Source organism: Lachnellula hyalina (genome assembly GCF_007821495.1).
Source record: "Lachnellula hyalina strain CBS 185.66 chromosome Unknown contig00143, whole genome shotgun sequence".
NCBI classification, from domain to species: domain Eukaryota; kingdom Fungi; phylum Ascomycota; class Leotiomycetes; order Helotiales; family Lachnaceae; genus Lachnellula; species Lachnellula hyalina.
In genome coordinates this window covers 1-17,445 of record NW_022157257.1, presented here as the reverse complement: position 1 = coordinate 17,445, position 17,445 = coordinate 1, and the positions used below count along the sequence as shown (strand labels likewise).

Sequence of the window (17,445 nt, the reverse complement as noted above, 5' to 3'; positions counted from 1 at the left end):
AGTGAGTTTGATAACACGGCGAGCTTTATGGAATCATGATCACCGCCTGCTGCCGCAGCGCGGGCTATTGTCATCCAACTTGCCGTGGAGCAAAGAGGAATCTCGATCGAACTGGGGTGGCCTCTTGGCAGATAGAGACCGCAGAAATGATCAAGACAATGGGTCTGAATCGTCGACAGGTGGAAGGACTCGCGAGAAAACGGTTCATGAATGGCAGATACTTGTAACGGCAAATGATTCTGCTTATGCCTACCGCCGAGAGCCGTGCCGGCTGTGGTGTTGACGAATGTTTTCTGGGGTTTGTACCATGCACATTTGTGGCCAAGCCTCTGGCATTGGGCGCAGACGGGACGCTGACGACCGCACTAGCACACGTTGTTTAACCTTCTATAAAAATATGATTGAGATTGCTTGATGGACTGACTGCTTTTCGCCGCACCAAGCACGTGTGGCAACCCTTGGATCCTCCTGGGATTTCGACCATGGTTACGCGATGGTTTATGATGTTTGTTCCAGGTAACAAATTCTCTCCTATTAAGGGTTACGGAAGCACAGTACTGAATGGATGCAAGAAGTTGGGGAATAGAGGGGGAAATCGCCGATCTTCCTTCTCTTATTTTATTCAGGAAGCATGATACGCTGTCGACTTCGGCTTGCGTATTGGCCAAGTTTCTTTCGCGTATGGGAGGGATTTTGGCGTTTGTCAGCATTAGCACTATGCGAACAGATTACTGTACAGTAAGGCCGTAAAGCCCATGTTAATGTCATCAAGGGGTTTCAGAGCTAATCGAATATGGGAACATTACTCGCCCCACACCCCGCGTCTCGAGGAAAGAGGATCAGGCCGCCGTTGTAGGTTTAGGAACTGTCCGAATTTGGCATCATTACTCGCCTGCCCTTCGTATGTCGAGCAATATTATTCTGGTACCCATCGCCCTTTTTGTATAAATATACGTCGCAGCTACAGTCATGTTGATCTCCCAAGCCACTGTCTTTTACCTCTACAAAAGTCAACATATCTACCCTACTCAAAGACTCAAGATGGCCTATACTATTCAACTAAGCTCGGATGAAAGCTTCAACTATGAGATCCTTCGCACTCTATCACATACCCGCTATTCTGGCGCTGATATTGGCGAAGTGCTTCGGGCTGCTTCTTTGATTGAGCCAGGAAACTTGGAGAATTTCTACGATGTCTTCCACACGCTTGCCGTCCGTGTCAGTAGCCAGGCAAATGCAATTGATGCCACCAAGAATCCCATCTCGGCTCGCGATGCCTACTTCCGGGCTGCGGCCTATTTCCGTAACGCAGGCTTCTACCTCGACGGTTCTCCCAATGACCCACGCATTAATGGAATATGGGATGAGCAGTTGGTCAACTTTGACAAAGCTATCGCATTACTCCCTATTCCCGGAGAGCGCCTCCTTCTCAAGGGCGATGGATTCGACATTCCCACGATTTTCTACCGCGCCGGTTCACCTGAAGCCACGCCCAAACCTAGACCCACCATCATCGTCAGCACCGGTTACGACAGCGGCCAGGAAGAGGTATTCCACGCGTTTGGCTTCGCGGCTCTCGAGCGCGGTTACAATGTCATGACATACGAAGGACCAGGCCAGGGCTCAGTACGCCGACATCAAAATGTAGGTTTCACGCATGCGTGGGAGAAAGTCGTGTCACCTGTCGTTGATCATCTCGTTGCCCGGCCCGATGTCGACTCGACACACCTAGCCCTGATCGGATGGTCGTTAGGCGGCTATCTCTGCGTGCGTGCCGCTGCTTTCGAGCACCGCCTCGCTGCCACCCTAGCTATTGACGGAGTCTATGACTTCTCCCCAGCTATCCTTAACATGCTCCCCCCCGCTGTGCGAGCTGCCTACACTGCTGGGAACAGCAGCGAGGTCGATAGCTTGATGAACGATTTTCTCGCGAGCGACAAGCTCCCAACAACAATGCGTTGGGCGATTGAGCATGGCCTATGGAGCTTCGCCACTGGAAGTATGACGGAGTTCATCAAGATGACCAAGCTGATGACCTTGGAAGGCGTGGTAGACCGTGTCGAGTGCCCGGTTCTGGTGGGCGAGGCGACAGATGATATCTTCTTCCAAGGTCAGCCGGCATTGGTGGCCGCGGCATTGGGAGATAGGGCTACGCATCTTGTGTTGACGGCTGAGGATGCTGCGAATCCGCATTGCCACGTAGGGGCTTTCTCGTTTGCTAATCATCTTTTTTATGATTGGCTTGAAAATGTGTTTTCGAGCAGCGGGGTTGGTGGAGAGTAGATGGAGATGAGTATGTGGCGTATCTCAATGCATGGTTAGTGTTCGAGGACCTTTGCCTTTGATTTACGTTATTTGAGAGGGAAATTTGCAAGTAGTTTACATACTTATCAAATCTTGGCCTTTTTGCAAAAGTTTAAGATGCTGGTAGCAAGGGGTTTTACCGTATCAAGTAACTATAGACAACTTTATTCTATACTACGACTTAGACTTTGCTGTTTTATTCGTACTGTATAAAGTCTCGGACAGCGGCTATTCTTATAAAATCTGATTGTATGTCTTCGGCTAGGTAATGATTATGTAGGTTTCTGTTTCCAATTCTAGTCCATTCCCTAAAATTGCTTGGGGGTTTCCTTAGATCGATACTTCGGAAATTGAGAGAATCCTAGATTTACTTCAGATTGTTCTCTTTGATTAGATATCCTTGTATTTTAGCAGCCATATTGCTTGTGTATCTTTCCTAGATTTTTTGTAGCCTGTTTTTGACCCACCCTTACTACGGAGTGTTGCCAAGTGTAGGCCAGGGGTAGCGACTGCATACTGGGCCCGAAATCCGGGGCCGTAAAGACGAACCCTAGTGTTGGTCCTGCTAGCAGTTCGAATCAAGTATTAAGAGTTTGGCTCATGTAATACTTCGATGTTTGAATATGTATATCTGGGTGCTTAGCTCAGACTCCAGCTTTGAGAAATCTTTTATATACCCTAGTATTCTTAACCTTATGTCGTCTCCTCGATCAGTGTCAACGTTGAGCTTTCACTGGTCCACGTCAAAGCTCTGTCCCCTATTCATCTCCAAAGTCGTCAACCTCGCCTGATTCCAAGCTTGGCGCTTAAATACATTATCCAGTCTATACTCACCCTCGGGCAGATACTCTGGATGCCACTCCCCACCACCAATGGACGTCTCCGCAATAACCGCAATCTTGACATCACAGCCCGAGTCCCCCACCAAGCGCACAAACTTATACATCAGCACATTAAACTTTCCTTCGCACTGGTCTAGCCTATCGAGCACGATATATGTCGTTCCGAGCTCTTTTACAAACGTGAGAACCTCGCTAAGCAGCTCCATCATTGCGCCGCTCAGGGCTGCGCTATGAAATTGCACTGCTTTTTCGCGCAGGACGTGCGGGTATCGCTGCAGGATCTGGAGGACGATGGACGAGATGATGTGGTTTGTGGATATAGTCCTACTTTCGAGTTCGGTGTGGCAGGAGAAGAAGGCGATGATGTGGTTATTGTCTTGCGAGCAGGCGAGGTCTTCAGCGATGTAGATGGAGGCAGGTGAGAGCCAGCAGTAGCGCCAACCACGATAGTGACGGCCTTCAATTGCGGTCCGACCGCTGAGAAAGAGCAGGCTTGATTCGGTGGACGAGATCCAGTCTTGATAGGATGGAACTTTTTGGAGAAGGTTGCGGCTCATTTGCATATAAGCTGTTTCCGGCAGGTGGGGTGTATAGCGTGGTAGTTTGGGAAGACTTGTATGAGATGGTGTTTGGTCTTCTCGACGTTTGTTTCTGCGGATGGGAACCTTACCTTTTGGAGCGTATGTGAATATTTGATTGGGGATGAAAGGAAGCCTGAGACTTACATAAAGGTTTTCTTGTAGCCTTTTCAGTTGTTGCTCATCTTCTTGTTGTGATCTTGCTGTGGAAGAGTTAGCTGATTAATACAAAGTAGCATTGATTATGGTGGATCCTGTACGTACGCTCGACGTCTTTTTTTGTATCTCTCAAACTTCTTATTCTGGTCCTCCAATGTCATTCGTAGCCAGTCATTTGTATCTTCCATTCTCTTGGCATGATCCTGGAGCTTTTTCAATTTCTCGTTAGAGCTGGTTGCCTGTGCTTCAAGCTGTTCGATGGTCTGTTGAGACTGGACAACCTGGGTCTCAATATTACTCTATATATACTTTATATTTACTCTATGATATTAAGCCTTTAGTCGCCGTATTATTCTAAGACGCTAGACATCTATATGATTGCAATTCTACTAAAGCATACGCTGCAGCTTTTAATTTCATTGCTTATTATTTAATATTAAAGAGAGACAAAAAACTAGATGCCTTTATGCTACTATCAGATACTTTTGGCCAACTTTAGATGTAGTTGTTCCATTGGCTCGCTTAAAATTCCAACAAACCCCGCCTTTTCGCAACGTCTGATTTTCACTTTCTCACCTTTCTTTTCACTGCTTTTGGCTCCTTGACTCCTTGAGTTCTTGATTACTTTAGGCAGTATCGAATGAATTGCTTCTCCAGAGAGCGCTTTCAGAGACTGCCAAGGGGTACTCGAGGATCTCTTTGCAAGTCGACATCCTGAATTCGAACCACATTAAATATGGCGACCAGTACCTCGATCCACGGCGCCAGCCGTCCTACAGCAAGTCCACTTCTACTTCCTCGGGAACTGCAACTGAAAATTATGAACTTTCTATTGCCAACCGCTGGGGTTAGAGTCACGAGTCTTGAATCATGGGGCGACGCACCGCAACTGGATCGTGCTTTTCTCGAGTCGCGCTCTGCCCTTTCCAACCTCTGTCAAGTTTCTCGCAATTTCAACGCTATAGCAACAAGCTTTCTCTACAAAGTTGTTGTTTTGAGAAGTCGAAAAGACCTACTTTGCTTGTTCCGCACCCTATTAAGCGCACGGCATCTACGACCGCTGGTGTCCTCCTTGGTGTGGGTGGGCGTTCTGTCTGGCCTGGGAGCTCTTGTGCAAAGTGAAACGCAACTAGGCGAAGCAATTGAGGACGAAGAGATGGATCGAGTAGCCTCACAGTGTTGGAGTGGAATTGATTGGCCGCCAGCTTTTGCTGACGACGTAGCTATTATTCGTCGTTTGAATCTTGATCCTAGCAATCCCCTGACCTTTCGGCATTTCCAAATATTTGGAGCGATTCTAGGAATGACTTTGCAGCTTGAATCTCTCTTTACCATTCTTGGCTGTGTCTCTCCTGGAGTGCTTGCGGGTGGGTGGTATCCTGAATGTCCAGAACTGTTCGGCATTGAAAGATTGCTAGCTCCCGCTCAATGGATGTATGGGGAACATGAGTCAATTGATACCATTGATCTTCCAACCTCATCAGTTCGCGCCCTCCAATCACTTCGAACGATTACATTTGAGGCTCATTCGGAGCAAAATACGCAAATTAATCCTCCTACGCTGGTTCTTCGGCTGGTCCTTGAGTTCTGCCCGCGTCTCGAACGTATCGAAATCAAGGGAATGAACCACTGGAGATTAATGCTTGCCGATCGCTACATATCAGATCAAGTGAAACCGGAGTTGGTCCACAGAAATGCAAAGGAGTTGATTCTTCGTCGCGCCTGTTATCCACAGTCGAGCTTGCCCGTTATTGGGTCTGCATTTCCCAATCTCAGACGTTTTTATGCCGAATGGGGTAATGGATCAAATAATCTATCGCCAGACAGATCTTGGCAAACGGACAGGGATATCTGCACAGGACTCTCGAAACTTAAAAGGACCCTCGAAGTTTTACATCTGACCACGACACCAGGATGTTCATGGGAACGGTCCGACTTTCCATCTCTCTTATTCCCAACTCTAGGTCAGATGACAGCGTTGAATCACCTTACAACCGAAACTCTTTGGTTGTTTGGCCAAACCAACCCTTTCCCACTGGATGTCGAGTCACTGCTCCCACCTTCTCTAATCAGCTTGCATTTAGTTGACTATTGGGGTACTTCTGAATGGGAAAGATTTTATCCCGACTTTCCTGATGAATCTAGTCCGCTCGACTTTCTGATAAAAGTTATGCAGCATCTTCATCTTGTATCCTACACGGTTTTATCCAAGCTTAAAGCCGTTAGACTAACGTCTCCTTACTTTTCGAGCTTCTTCAGTAGAAGTACGGAATATCCTTCGATAGGGGATGACTATCAACGAGATATTCAGGTCTTCATCGATACTTTTCTGCAGTCATTTGCTGAGGTTGGCGTTGAATTCTCGGTTGCTCCCTACGAGTCCCTAGAAGAAAACGGCCAATGGCCGTGGTCTCGGATTTCTTCATCAGCCCTGTTTTTTTGATGTTGCAATTTTGTCTGGATATATAAGTCATATGGCAGTCACACTAGCTTAGCGCCACGCAACTAGGCATCCAGCATACAAGGCCTGTACGTAGCTTTCCTAGCTAGACAGGCAAGACAATATAACTCATACAACAAACCACAAATAGCTTGCTAACTATACCAGCCCTCGTTGACAGAAACAATGTGCATAATCGATACATATAAAGTACGTTCAAGTTTTCATATAGATGGAAATTGCCCCAAGGGCAGGAATATGTCTCAATAACGAGGGTAAGTAGTATGATAATGCGCTACAGAGCTACGAACATTAAACTCCTAAAACCAAACAAAACAAATTGGAAGCTACGACAAATCAAACTTTGCGGCCAGCCGCGTCCCAGAGACCAACAATATCCATCATTTCTGCTTTAAACCGCAATGGTACTTCAGCATGCACATACAAACCCCCTATCGGAGACGGTAGAAATGAGCATTACCATACCGATCACCACCACAAAGTACCGTTCTAGTCACACGACCTGTGCCATGGCAATACCTGCAATTTCGAGTGGTGATCCAGCCGCTTCCATCACAAGAAAGACAACCCCCTCTGCGGTCATAAACATTTCCACCGCTACCCCCACATCCGGTGCACACCCTTCTACAGTAACAGGATTCCACAACCTCCTTGCTTGTATGCTCTTTGGATCTGGGTTCCCCACATTCAGTGCAGTGTTCTGGCATTCCAGGCATTTTGGTGGTGTGGATATCGTAGTAGCGTAACTTAGTATCAGATAGAATAGATAGGTGAACCAAAATATCGTCCGTTGCAGTCTAGCTGGGATAATAAGAATGTTGTAGACAGGACGTAGCGTTTCGTGCGTATTTCGAAGCGAAAGAGAAGCCCAGGGATTATTATATTGTATTGGAGAATTTGGCGTCAGGGAGGGTACAACTGGAAAGCCCGACAAGGTTGAGGTTGAGTATCGGTGAAGTTGGGAAAATCTTGATGGAATGAATAGAAGGATAGTAGAAGTGTACTGGACAGTAAGAAAGTGTCGGATGTTGCTGGAGATGCGTTGAAATCGAAGGACTTGACACCTCTCTTTATACTAAATTCAAGGCCTCGTTTAACAAGAAATAAGCGCTGCTATTGATGTGAGCGAGTCGCTGGGTGCATAGGACCAGTGTATAAGACCCATAGCATGTTATGAGTCTTGTAGTAGGTGGCTAGAACTAATGGTTCTAGAGGAGTGACTGCCTTCTGAAACGAGACTAAACGGTCAGCGGCTTTGAGAGGATTTAGTTTGGGCTTCCAACAATTCAGATTGTCTCAAAACCATAATGAGCTGTTGGATTGGGCGGTTATCTCAAGGAGGCTTGACTAGGCCAGGTAGAACCAACATCGATCACTTGCTATTTACACTTGATATGGACTTGGCCTAACCTGTAGTTTTTACCAGTATCAAATTCTTGCTGCTCAGTCTTAAGTCCCTAATGATTTTGAACAGATTAGAGAGTCGCAAACAATATGCAAAATGCTCGTCAGGTATCTATAAGCCAAAAATCGTTAGCAACAGTTTTAAACTCGGCGCCAAAAATACCAACTGTTTCTCCCTCTCCCTTTCTCCTTAGGCCGGGTGTCCTTATCTTACACCCCTCAAAACCCAATCCGAAACTCAGTACGTAAATGGTGCCGTGATAGAAGACTCATCTGAAGTCACAGCAACCTGTACGGTCTAGTTTTGTCTGTCCGGGCATAACGCACCGCAAATAGTGATATTGGATTAAGAATCAACACAACCAACGCGAATCGCTGACCTAAATGGCCAGACCGGAACAAATTATTGAATTCGTTAGTCGGCCAGCTAAATGTTGGTTGTCTCACAGTTTTCGGGATATCAGTGGTCGGCTAACAACAAGTGCCAACCTAATACGCGGTTGTTTTGATGCCATTGGTCAACTCCAGCAACTACCCTCGGCCTGTTATTGAATATTGGAAACCAAGTTGAAGCAACACAAGATTTTGTATTATGGTACTTGTTATTAAGACCACGTAGACAATGCTCTTGACGCCGTGGTCAATTATCACCCCAGTCCCGCTTATACACTGACATTTGATCATATTGGTCTTGGTCATGGATTGTCGAGGCCATCGAGAACTTAAGAGTCATTCAAACTCGATTCCGAGACAACATTTATCCTGGACAACAATTGCCACAAAAGTATGAAGAAGTCCTTCAGGAGCTTGAGCTTGTACTAGAATTCCAACTACGGAACTGGGCAAGGCCATTACCCGGACTTTTGGCATGGCGGCCGGGCTTCAAAGATTATTTCAAATTCGATCATTCGGATCCTGACCAAGTAGGCTGGGGTTTTATTCTCAGGCTTTCATTTCGGGGTTTCTTCTGTTTGTGTAGTCGAATCCGGAAATCCGTTTCTCAAAAATGCTAACTACCAGGCTTTTAGGTGTCAATCGAGGGTATAGTAGAAACCTTATGCGGCAAGATCCCCTATTCTACATCCTCCACATATTACCAGAAGACTTCGGTTGCAAGAAAGCTCCAAGCTATGACATGATTTTCAGATGGACTTTCCTCGAAGATCACTTACCAAACACCACACCCAAGGATGCTGCGCGACGTACCCAGAGCTTTACGATCGATACAGTGACTATGCCGCACTTCACGAGCTGTACTCTCTCGTGCATCTCCATAGGCCAACGCCGAAGCTTCTCGAAGGACTCGAATCTCTCTCACCAGAAGAAATCAGGAAGTTGGGACGCCCAAGTATCTTTCGGCACCAAATCGAGAGGGTCTTGGAGGAGGAATATAGAGTACCGGGGGATCATGCAGCCTCGCAGTTACCTCTTCGTTTCACCAAAACGTTCGACAATCATCCTACTAATAAGCAAGCAAAGCTAGAGCACTTTGATAGCACGAGAATGGCTATGAGCAACTTCTGGTCGATCATGCGGCGAAAACCACAGACATTATTGAAGCAAAAGAAGGGGCCCCTCTGGTCAGCAGAAGAAATCGAAGCAGATTGAAAATCATCTCTTCCGACACAGAGCCTGATTACAAAATCCTGCTAGCATCCAAAAGACAGACAATCATACACAATCGAAAGACTGTCGCGTCCTTTCACTCTACCTTCTACCACACCATCTCAAACGGAATGGGGCTCTACTCCTGAAATAGCAAAGCTCGACTGAAAATCCTCCAAACCCAAAGCAAAACCCAAAACCCGCGCCGAAGAACCCGTTCTCGATATCTCATCCCTCGCGATCGCCCCCAAACAACCATCTCGTTACCACTCCAGTGCCTGTTTCATGACAGTAGGTAGGCTAAGGTAGCCTAAGCAGATCTCATTCGGTTATCACTTACCTCTTTACTCCTTTAGCCTCATTCTCTCTAAACCAGACAGGTCGCTGCACATCCATCACAAAGACAATTTATTCCGATGGTTATAGTTCAAGATTGTCCACAACGAACTGCGGCTATGAAAAAGAAGCAAGCATACTTTGCTATGCAAACTATGAAAGCTTTCGCTCCAGTTATACGCATCGTGCTGGAATGGAGGTAGGCAATGAGACAAGATTGGAAACCGTGCAAGATGTAAGCACTGCTGACATACTACTACCTCGTGCGCCCAGAATGGCACACCATGAGCTATAATAGCCTAAATTGGGCAGCCACCAAAATTTAACTTCTCGTCTCTATTAATATTCTTTTCGGAACACCTACCCTATTCAGCCTGGTCACTTGGGGGCCGAGGAAATGATAAACAAGCAGGCCGTGCTTCAACACGCCCCAGATTTTGGAAGTGTTGAACTCGCCCATTCCGTTCTCAAATCCGGTCAAATCTACCTTGGACATGTGGGCTTGGTGCTGGGACTGGAATGGGAAGAAGATGATTCGAGTTTACTATCCATTGAAATTTGAAAGGTTTCGAGGGACCAAGCCCATCAACGAATTGGTGTACTATCCACTTGAATTTGATCCTAATAAAGAGGAAATATGCGCAAAGGTCAAGGAGCGCAGTGAGAACTATGTCAGAGCCCTTTTAGCTAAGCCTGGAGCTGCGCAAATGTTTACTTACAAGGGGGATGATTACGGCGATCGGAGAAAAAAGATAGCTTCTGACGAGGATGAAGTAGGTTGCAACCATTGGGCTAGGTGTTTGGATACTAATGTATCAAGCAGGACAACGAAGGCGGTGCCGGGGCAAACCGGACCGACGAGGAGAAATTACTGGGCAAAGACAAATTCAGCCCGAAAGTCGTCCCAGTATGTATTTCGACTGGAGTCCGGAAAAGGCTGACAGTAATAGATTGACGGGAACTTTATCTGCGACGCTGCTGCATTCCTACAATATGGTAAGTTGTCGAAGATAACGTTGCTGTAGACACCATCTGATAGCTAAACAGGTAGTGGAAGTCACGTACTTGGCGAGTGGGAGGAACATTTCATAAACGAAGACCACCGAGAATCAGATGGATCTCCAATAAAGTTCGACTTGTTGAAAGCTTTGAAAGACGACACCCATCAACTATTTCCACCCAGGATTCTCGGATATGCGACCAAGGAGAAACTGTGGGGACAGTTTGCCGTGGATAAAACGCAACAAGCCAAAGGGAAAATCCCAAACCACTCACTGAGGATTTACAGCTCGAGCCGAAATACAAGGATATGATAGAGGCCTTGGTTGATTCACACGAAACCAGTGCCCAGCTCGGGCAAGAGCCGCGAGTTAATGATATTGTAGGAAAGGGGAAAGGACTAGTCCTCCTCCTTCATGGCCCACCTGGTGTTGGCAAGAGTCTCACGGCAGAGACAATCGCCACGTTTACCGGACGCCCACTCTTTATTGTAAGCATGGCAGAGATTGGTCTAAACGCATCTCGCGCAGAACGGAACCTGGAGAAGCTGTTCAGCCTCGCCAGCAAATGGGAAGCTATCCTGCTGGTGGACGAAGCTGATGTGTTCCTCGAGACACGCGGTACGTCTTCGAGCGCTGGGAGGAACGCCCTTGTTTCTGTCATGCTTCGAGTATTGGAATATTACAAAGGAATCATCCTCACAACCAATCGAATCAAATCCATCGATGTGGCCGTCATCTCGCGTATCCATTTGGCCATTCGGTATACCGATTTAACAGAGGCACAGATGTGCAAGATCTTCTCATTTTCCTTGGACCAGCTAGAGCCGCACTTGATTGATGACCGTGAGAAGATTGACGACTTCATCAACAACTACGGCTACCAGTACGGCTTGAATGGAAGACAGATCCGGAATATCGTCTCGGGAGCATTGGCTTCGGCACGCAACGATACTAGAAAGAAGAAGGGAAATGGGAAAATCAATTACAAGCATTTGAAGGATGTTTGTGAGATGACTATGCAATTCGAGAAGCAGCTGCAGGAGAACACCATGACACAGAGATATAATAGTGAGGTGAAATAGGGGTGTTACTACTTCATCGATACCATGGATTAATATTGTAGAGAATGAAATGCTCTTATATCCAATCTTCGATTGCGTCAAATCCAGTTGTGTAAGGAGAGCTAGCTGGGTCGCCATATCCCCGATAGACGGCGCCGCCGCTGCTGGCAGAGGTGGAGGCCGAGGCAATGGAAGAAAGACGCGCTTGGTGTGGCGCGGTTGCAACTGAAGACGAAGTTGTATGTTGGATTTGAGGTCATCCAGAAAGATGTCTAAGTGCGATGGCCAACCGCGAGGTGGCGCTAAGACTGCTGCGGAGATAAAACCGTATCAAATAGAAGAAGGTCCACTAAAGATAGCTTAACCTAGGTAGTGATTATTCTAATATCACAAGCTGTCCGTTCTCCACCTCCCTAGACCTTAGGTCAGCAAGACTAACAAATTTGGTCCCTTTACTACCTCTTCCGTCAGCCTCTCTCTCAATCTTGTCTCTCTCGATCGCCTCTTGCAGCGATATCATCTTCCGATTCAAGAACCAACTCACTATCCCACCCCCATTTTTAACCTCATCATGCGTCCCAATCCAATGTCCCGCCCGCAGCAACCTCTGAACCTTCAACCCATTATGCGCTCCCATATTCAGCTGTGCTCCCAACTTGATATCCTGCAAACCATGCAACAACGCCAACGTCCGAAGCTTTGGTTTCGCTTCCGCAACAGGAGTCACATCGTCCGGCGATATGCCATGCGGGGTATAGATCACAGCTTCCCCCTCTTGACCGCCGCTTGAAAATGCAATCATAACCGCTGAATGGTAATATAGCATATCGGCCCCAGCATACGCGACTCTTGAAATGCCCAACCACTCTGGCAATGGGCTGACCGACGACTTCCGCCAGTCTCCCTCGAAACGGGGTATCTCCAACACTGTATGAAAACGCTTCCAGCTCCTTATTATATCGGCAGCTTTCGTGCTCGCGAAGATGGGTACCTGGGGAGGTATCTCCATCAATGTGTCTTTGTGCATATGATCCGTGAACTCATGGCTCACAATCACTGCATCGATAGAATCCATACTCTTGTCCAGGGCATGGGAATCCTGCCTTGTAGATAGCAACTCTCCATCAACAAGTCCTGGTGGGTCCTCTGCAGCTGCTGCTTCAATGGCTTGTATGATGCTCTCTATATCGTCGATGGACTGACATGCGCTGGGCGTGGCATGCCATTGCCGGCTGAAGAACCTCGCAACATCTGATTGTCCGCCGCGCAGCCAGGGATCGATGAGGATGTGGTTATAGAGACGTATGCTGGGTTGAGAAGGAGGTATTGGGAGTGATAGCAGCCAGGTTGTGTCGGCGTTGAGGTGGATGAGGAGGGGTCGGCGAGTAAGCGTATTTATGTGGGTTTTGGATTGAGGTTGGGTAGGTGATTCGTTATCTTTTGCAGCTATAGAGGCCATTGTTGTTATGCAATATCAAGGGACTAAAGGGTGAAAACAGGAGGCCATCGTTGAGAAGCTTGGGTTTGGGAGGTGAATAAATGTTGTGGTGGGTGGTGAGGAGGGGAGGTAACGTTTATGACGTGGGGACTTGGCCGAATAAAATCCGGGGTTGTGAAACATTCTCTCACCTTCACTTCACTTCATTCGCAACCTCCGAAAAGGTCAAGTATACTCATATTCTACGCCATCTATTTCAAGCAATTGAGAAGTATCACTACTATCAAATATGAGTTTACTCCGGAAATATTCTGGTAGGTCCACCTGTGGAGCTTCCCCGCTTTAACCGGTGCAATATTACGACTTGTCATCCCCCGAGTTCTATATAACAGTGAGAGGAGTTAACTCTAAATGCCGGTGAGAACTGTTGAAGCAAGTGCTGTTCGGCCGGTTTCCTTACTATATTCAAATACCTTCTCTTGGCTTTTCACATGCCTTTAGCTTATTAGCTGCAAGTACGATAGGGGGTTCGGCCATCCATAACAGGCTCGCATTTGTGCCTGGTATCATGACCACCATGGTTCGTTCTATGGGCTAGTTAATAGTTGTGTCTTTTTCTTTCGGCCTTTCGGTCTTAACTCGTGTCTGATATTATCATTGGACCCGAAGCGGGGTTATATATATGTAGAAGACCATCCAGTTGAATTGAATCTGCAACCAGATATCTGACATCACTTTTATTATACATTTCAACTTCTCTCAATATGGTAGCTTCAATCCTCCTTCAAGGCGGCACAGTCTTAACTCATGATAAACACGATCACGTGCATGCCGCCAAAGCAGATCTCCTGATTGAAGGAAATCTTATCAAGAAGATCGAATCCGGCTTAAGTCCTTTTCCGGGGACTCAGGTTGTCGATTGTACCGACAAAATTATATCTCCCGGCTTCATAGATACACATCACCACGTTTGGCAGACCCTGCTCAAGGGACGTCATGCGAATCACACGTTGGTCGAATATTTTGGTCCTGGTGAGCAACACTCTATTGATATGAAGAGCAGTAATTTAACCAGCCTATAGGAAACTTTGCCGCTTCTGTGCACAGCCCGAAAGATATTTTCTGGGGAGAGCTGGGCGGTGCTTTAGAGTGCCTGGATGTTGGAACTACAACCGTGGTTGATCATGCATCTGTCAATATATCCGCTGACCATAGTAAGTAAGACATGATTCAAAAAATATACCAACTCACGTTTCCCCCCTAGGCAAAGCAGCAATCGCCGCAACCGTCTCTTCAGGAATCAGATCCATCTTCGGATACTGCCCCATCGCCCCAGTTGAGAATTGGAAACCCTTTACCCTGGGTCAAAACCTGCTCGCCGAATGGGTCCTCAAAACACTTGAAGAGCTTGGTTTGAAATCTCCATTCGGAAACGGCCGAGTACAGCTTGGGCTCGCATTCGATGGTACTTACCTTCCTAAAGAAGTCCTCATGAATCTCTTCTCTAAAGCAAAAGCAGCTGGCGTCAAAATAATCACAACACACTATGTCCGCGCCGCAGTCCCTTGTAAGTCACTCACGCTTTTCACCCCCAAAAACCAAACGGCATACTGATCAGCCCAAGCACAACTGAAAGCCATCGAAACCCTTCATTCGCACGGCCTCCTCGATTCCTCGATTCTCTTCTCCCACGGCTCTAACATGGATCCCGACGAAGCAGCCTTGCTTTTAAACACCAACAGCCACGTATCGGTCACGCCATCCACAGAGCTGCAGATGGGCCACGGCGAGCCCGTCGCGTTCCAATCAAAACTAGGTATCCAGTCCCACTGCTCGCTTGGCATAGACTGCCACTCCAACAACACCGCTTCCATCCCCGGCGAAATGCGGCTCCTGCTACAAAGCGCGCGTGGTACATACAACCAGCCGTTTCTGACCCAGAGCAAAGTGCCCGCTAAGGTGTACAAGACCGTCGAAGAGGCGTTCAACCTCGGCACGATTAATGGTGCGAGGGCGATTGGCATGGACGATCAAATCGGCTCGCTTGCTGTGGGCAAACTGGCTGATCTTGTCGTGTTTGATGCGAGCTCTCCCAGTATGGTTTGTGGTGCGCAGCATGACGCTGTTGCGGCCGTGGTGCTGCACAGTAGTCCGGGGGATATCGAGATGGTGGTTGTGGATGGCGTGGTGCGGAAGCAGGGGACGAGATTGAGTGCTGTTGATGTCGCGGCTGGTCGTGGGCTGTGGGCTGGTGAGGAAAGGGATATACTTGAGTGGGCTGATGTTGCGCGGATTTTGGTGGAGAGGCGGGAAGTGCTACAGGAAACTCTAGAGAAGATCGATTATGATGAAGCGAAGGCTGGAGTTATCAGAGCGTTCTATGTGAATGAGAGGAATATTGTGGATAGCTTATAAGAGAGTTAGCTAGTAAAATAATAAGGTTATTTATATATTTCACTTATATGTGTTTTTATTAAAAAATATATAATATCTATTAGAACTATGTGCCTCCTAGGATTATTACCTCTAGAAGGACACGTAGACCAGATAGGGATATAGTTAGGAAAGTGGGTTAAAGGGGTTATATTAGCTTAAAAGGAGGAAAGCTACTATAGAGGTAAAGATAAGGTTCTTATAACCTTATACGTATCCTCTAGCAGCCGCGTCACCTAATACTATAAGGGCTGTATTTCTAATACTCTCCTATAGCTCTTACTATAGCATCTCCTTCTATTTCCCTTTTTCCACTTTTCTAAAATAAAAGCAACTACTAACTACTAATCTGTTATAACTCCTAGCTGCTCTAAGAATCCTCTAAATGCAACTTAACTAAGGGGTTTAGTAAAACTATCTGCAGGCATCTCTAATATTAGTAAGTATAAGACCTTTATCTTCTCTTTTTTAACTAGATCTTAGATATAGTAGTAGTATATATTAATATGCTTTAATTATTTATAAAGGTAAGAATTCTAGATTAAAGCTAAGGCGTCTTAGTTATCTCTATATATATTAACCGCTTTACTATTACTTCTAATATACTTTAGTATTCTTAAGTCTCTAAAGATCTATGCTATCTACTAACCCTATATAGCATATATTACTTAAGTAATATACTCTAATTTATAGCTTGACTTAGCTACTAATCTTTACTTCTTTAATATCTAAAAGAATAGTCTTCTATAAAAGATTCTAACTCTCCTAGAAATGCTTTTCTAATTAGACTTATTACTTGCTTAATTAGTATCTATAAATATTATAAAGTGGTCTATATCTCCTCTAGAACTATAGTATAGCTTTTACTTAATAGTTAACTAAAGGTATCTTATTAACTCTTTTAATACTATTCTATAGTAAATTGCTAGATTACTTATATACCTTACTAGGCATCTTAGAATAAATGCTATATCAGGTCTAGTAAAGATTATTATATATATTAGACTTCTAATTATCCTCTGATATTAAGTTATATCTATTCTTTTATTATTCTTATTTGCTAGCTAAAGATTATTATAGCTATTAGCTAGTATTAGTTTGCTTTTATATTTTGCTATAGTAATTCTAAAACCTATAAGAACCTTATTAAGATAGTGCTCTTAATTAAGATAGATAGTCTTATACTTTTAGTTATAAGTAATTCTTATATCTAATATCTTAGAAATCTCCTTTAGAGGCTTAGCATTAAACTAGTATAAAAGCATATTAAAAAACTAGTTAATATTATATTGCTCTTTTATAGTAGTAGTAATATTATTAATATAAACTAGAAGATATACCTTTTATATATAGTAGATAAAAAGATATAAGTTAGCTAGACTTTATTTAAACTTATATATCTAGATAAGATAGCTTTATAGTAGGAGATTCTAATCTCATCCTATCTATTTTAGACTATAAAGGCTTTATAGAAGTCTTAAGCATTTCCTAGTTATTACTTTAATGTCTTATAGTAGAGCTATATAGATTGCTTCTTTAAGGCGTAATTCTATAAAGGCATTCTTAATATTAAACTAAGAGTACTATAGATTACACTTTATAACTATAGCTATAAAGATATAAAGTATATCTATTTAGACTATTAAAGTAAACGTCTTAATATAGTCTTTTCTATACTCTTAAGTAAAACTATATACTATAAGTTAAGTCTTAAAGTGCTTAATCTTATTATTAATAGTTTTCTTAATATTAAATACCTATTTTGCAGAAACTATTGCAATATGGCATCTTGGTAGGACTCGTCACGTGAGTCACGTGAGGGA

General features: G+C 45.1%; 4 protein-coding genes across 4 annotated transcripts; 3 read left to right on the top strand and 1 right to left on the bottom strand.

The window, feature by feature from the left end:
* Nucleotides 1-717: 717 nt before the first annotated feature.
* FUS2_0 (20-hydroxy-prefusarin hydrolase) lies at nt 718-2,283 on the top strand (the record flags this gene model as incomplete). The annotated part of the gene is made up of 3 exons (XM_031152625.1): nt 718-738; nt 784-901; nt 962-2,283. 3 exons carry the CDS (start codon nt 718-720, stop codon nt 2,281-2,283), a joined length of 1,461 nt encoding a protein of 486 aa, XP_031002950.1.
* Nucleotides 2,284-10,099: 7,816 nt separating this feature from the next.
* Nucleotides 10,100-11,772, top strand: AFG2 (ATPase family protein; the record flags this gene model as incomplete). Its single annotated transcript, XM_031152624.1, has 5 exons — nt 10,100-10,462; nt 10,513-10,596; nt 10,640-10,685; nt 10,737-10,918; nt 10,978-11,772. Coding segments are annotated over 5 exons (1,470 nt in total), but the record flags the coding sequence as incomplete, so codon positions are not given.
* Nucleotides 11,773-12,127: 355 nt separating this feature from the next.
* On the bottom strand, nt 12,128-13,210 carry LHYA1_G007695 (uncharacterized protein; the record flags this gene model as incomplete). The annotated part of the gene is made up of 1 exon (XM_031152623.1): nt 12,128-13,210. The coding sequence occupies one exon, from the start codon at nt 13,208-13,210 to the stop codon at nt 12,128-12,130; it is 1,083 nt and encodes a 360-aa protein (XP_031002948.1).
* A 743-nt stretch (nt 13,211-13,953) lies between these two features.
* On the top strand, nt 13,954-15,604 carry mtaD (5-methylthioadenosine/S-adenosylhomocysteine deaminase; the record flags this gene model as incomplete). The annotated part of the gene is made up of 4 exons (XM_031152622.1): nt 13,954-14,251; nt 14,272-14,403; nt 14,454-14,756; nt 14,808-15,604. 4 exons carry the CDS (start codon nt 13,954-13,956, stop codon nt 15,602-15,604), a joined length of 1,530 nt encoding a protein of 509 aa, XP_031002947.1.
* Between the last annotated feature and the right edge of the window lie 1,841 nt (nt 15,605-17,445).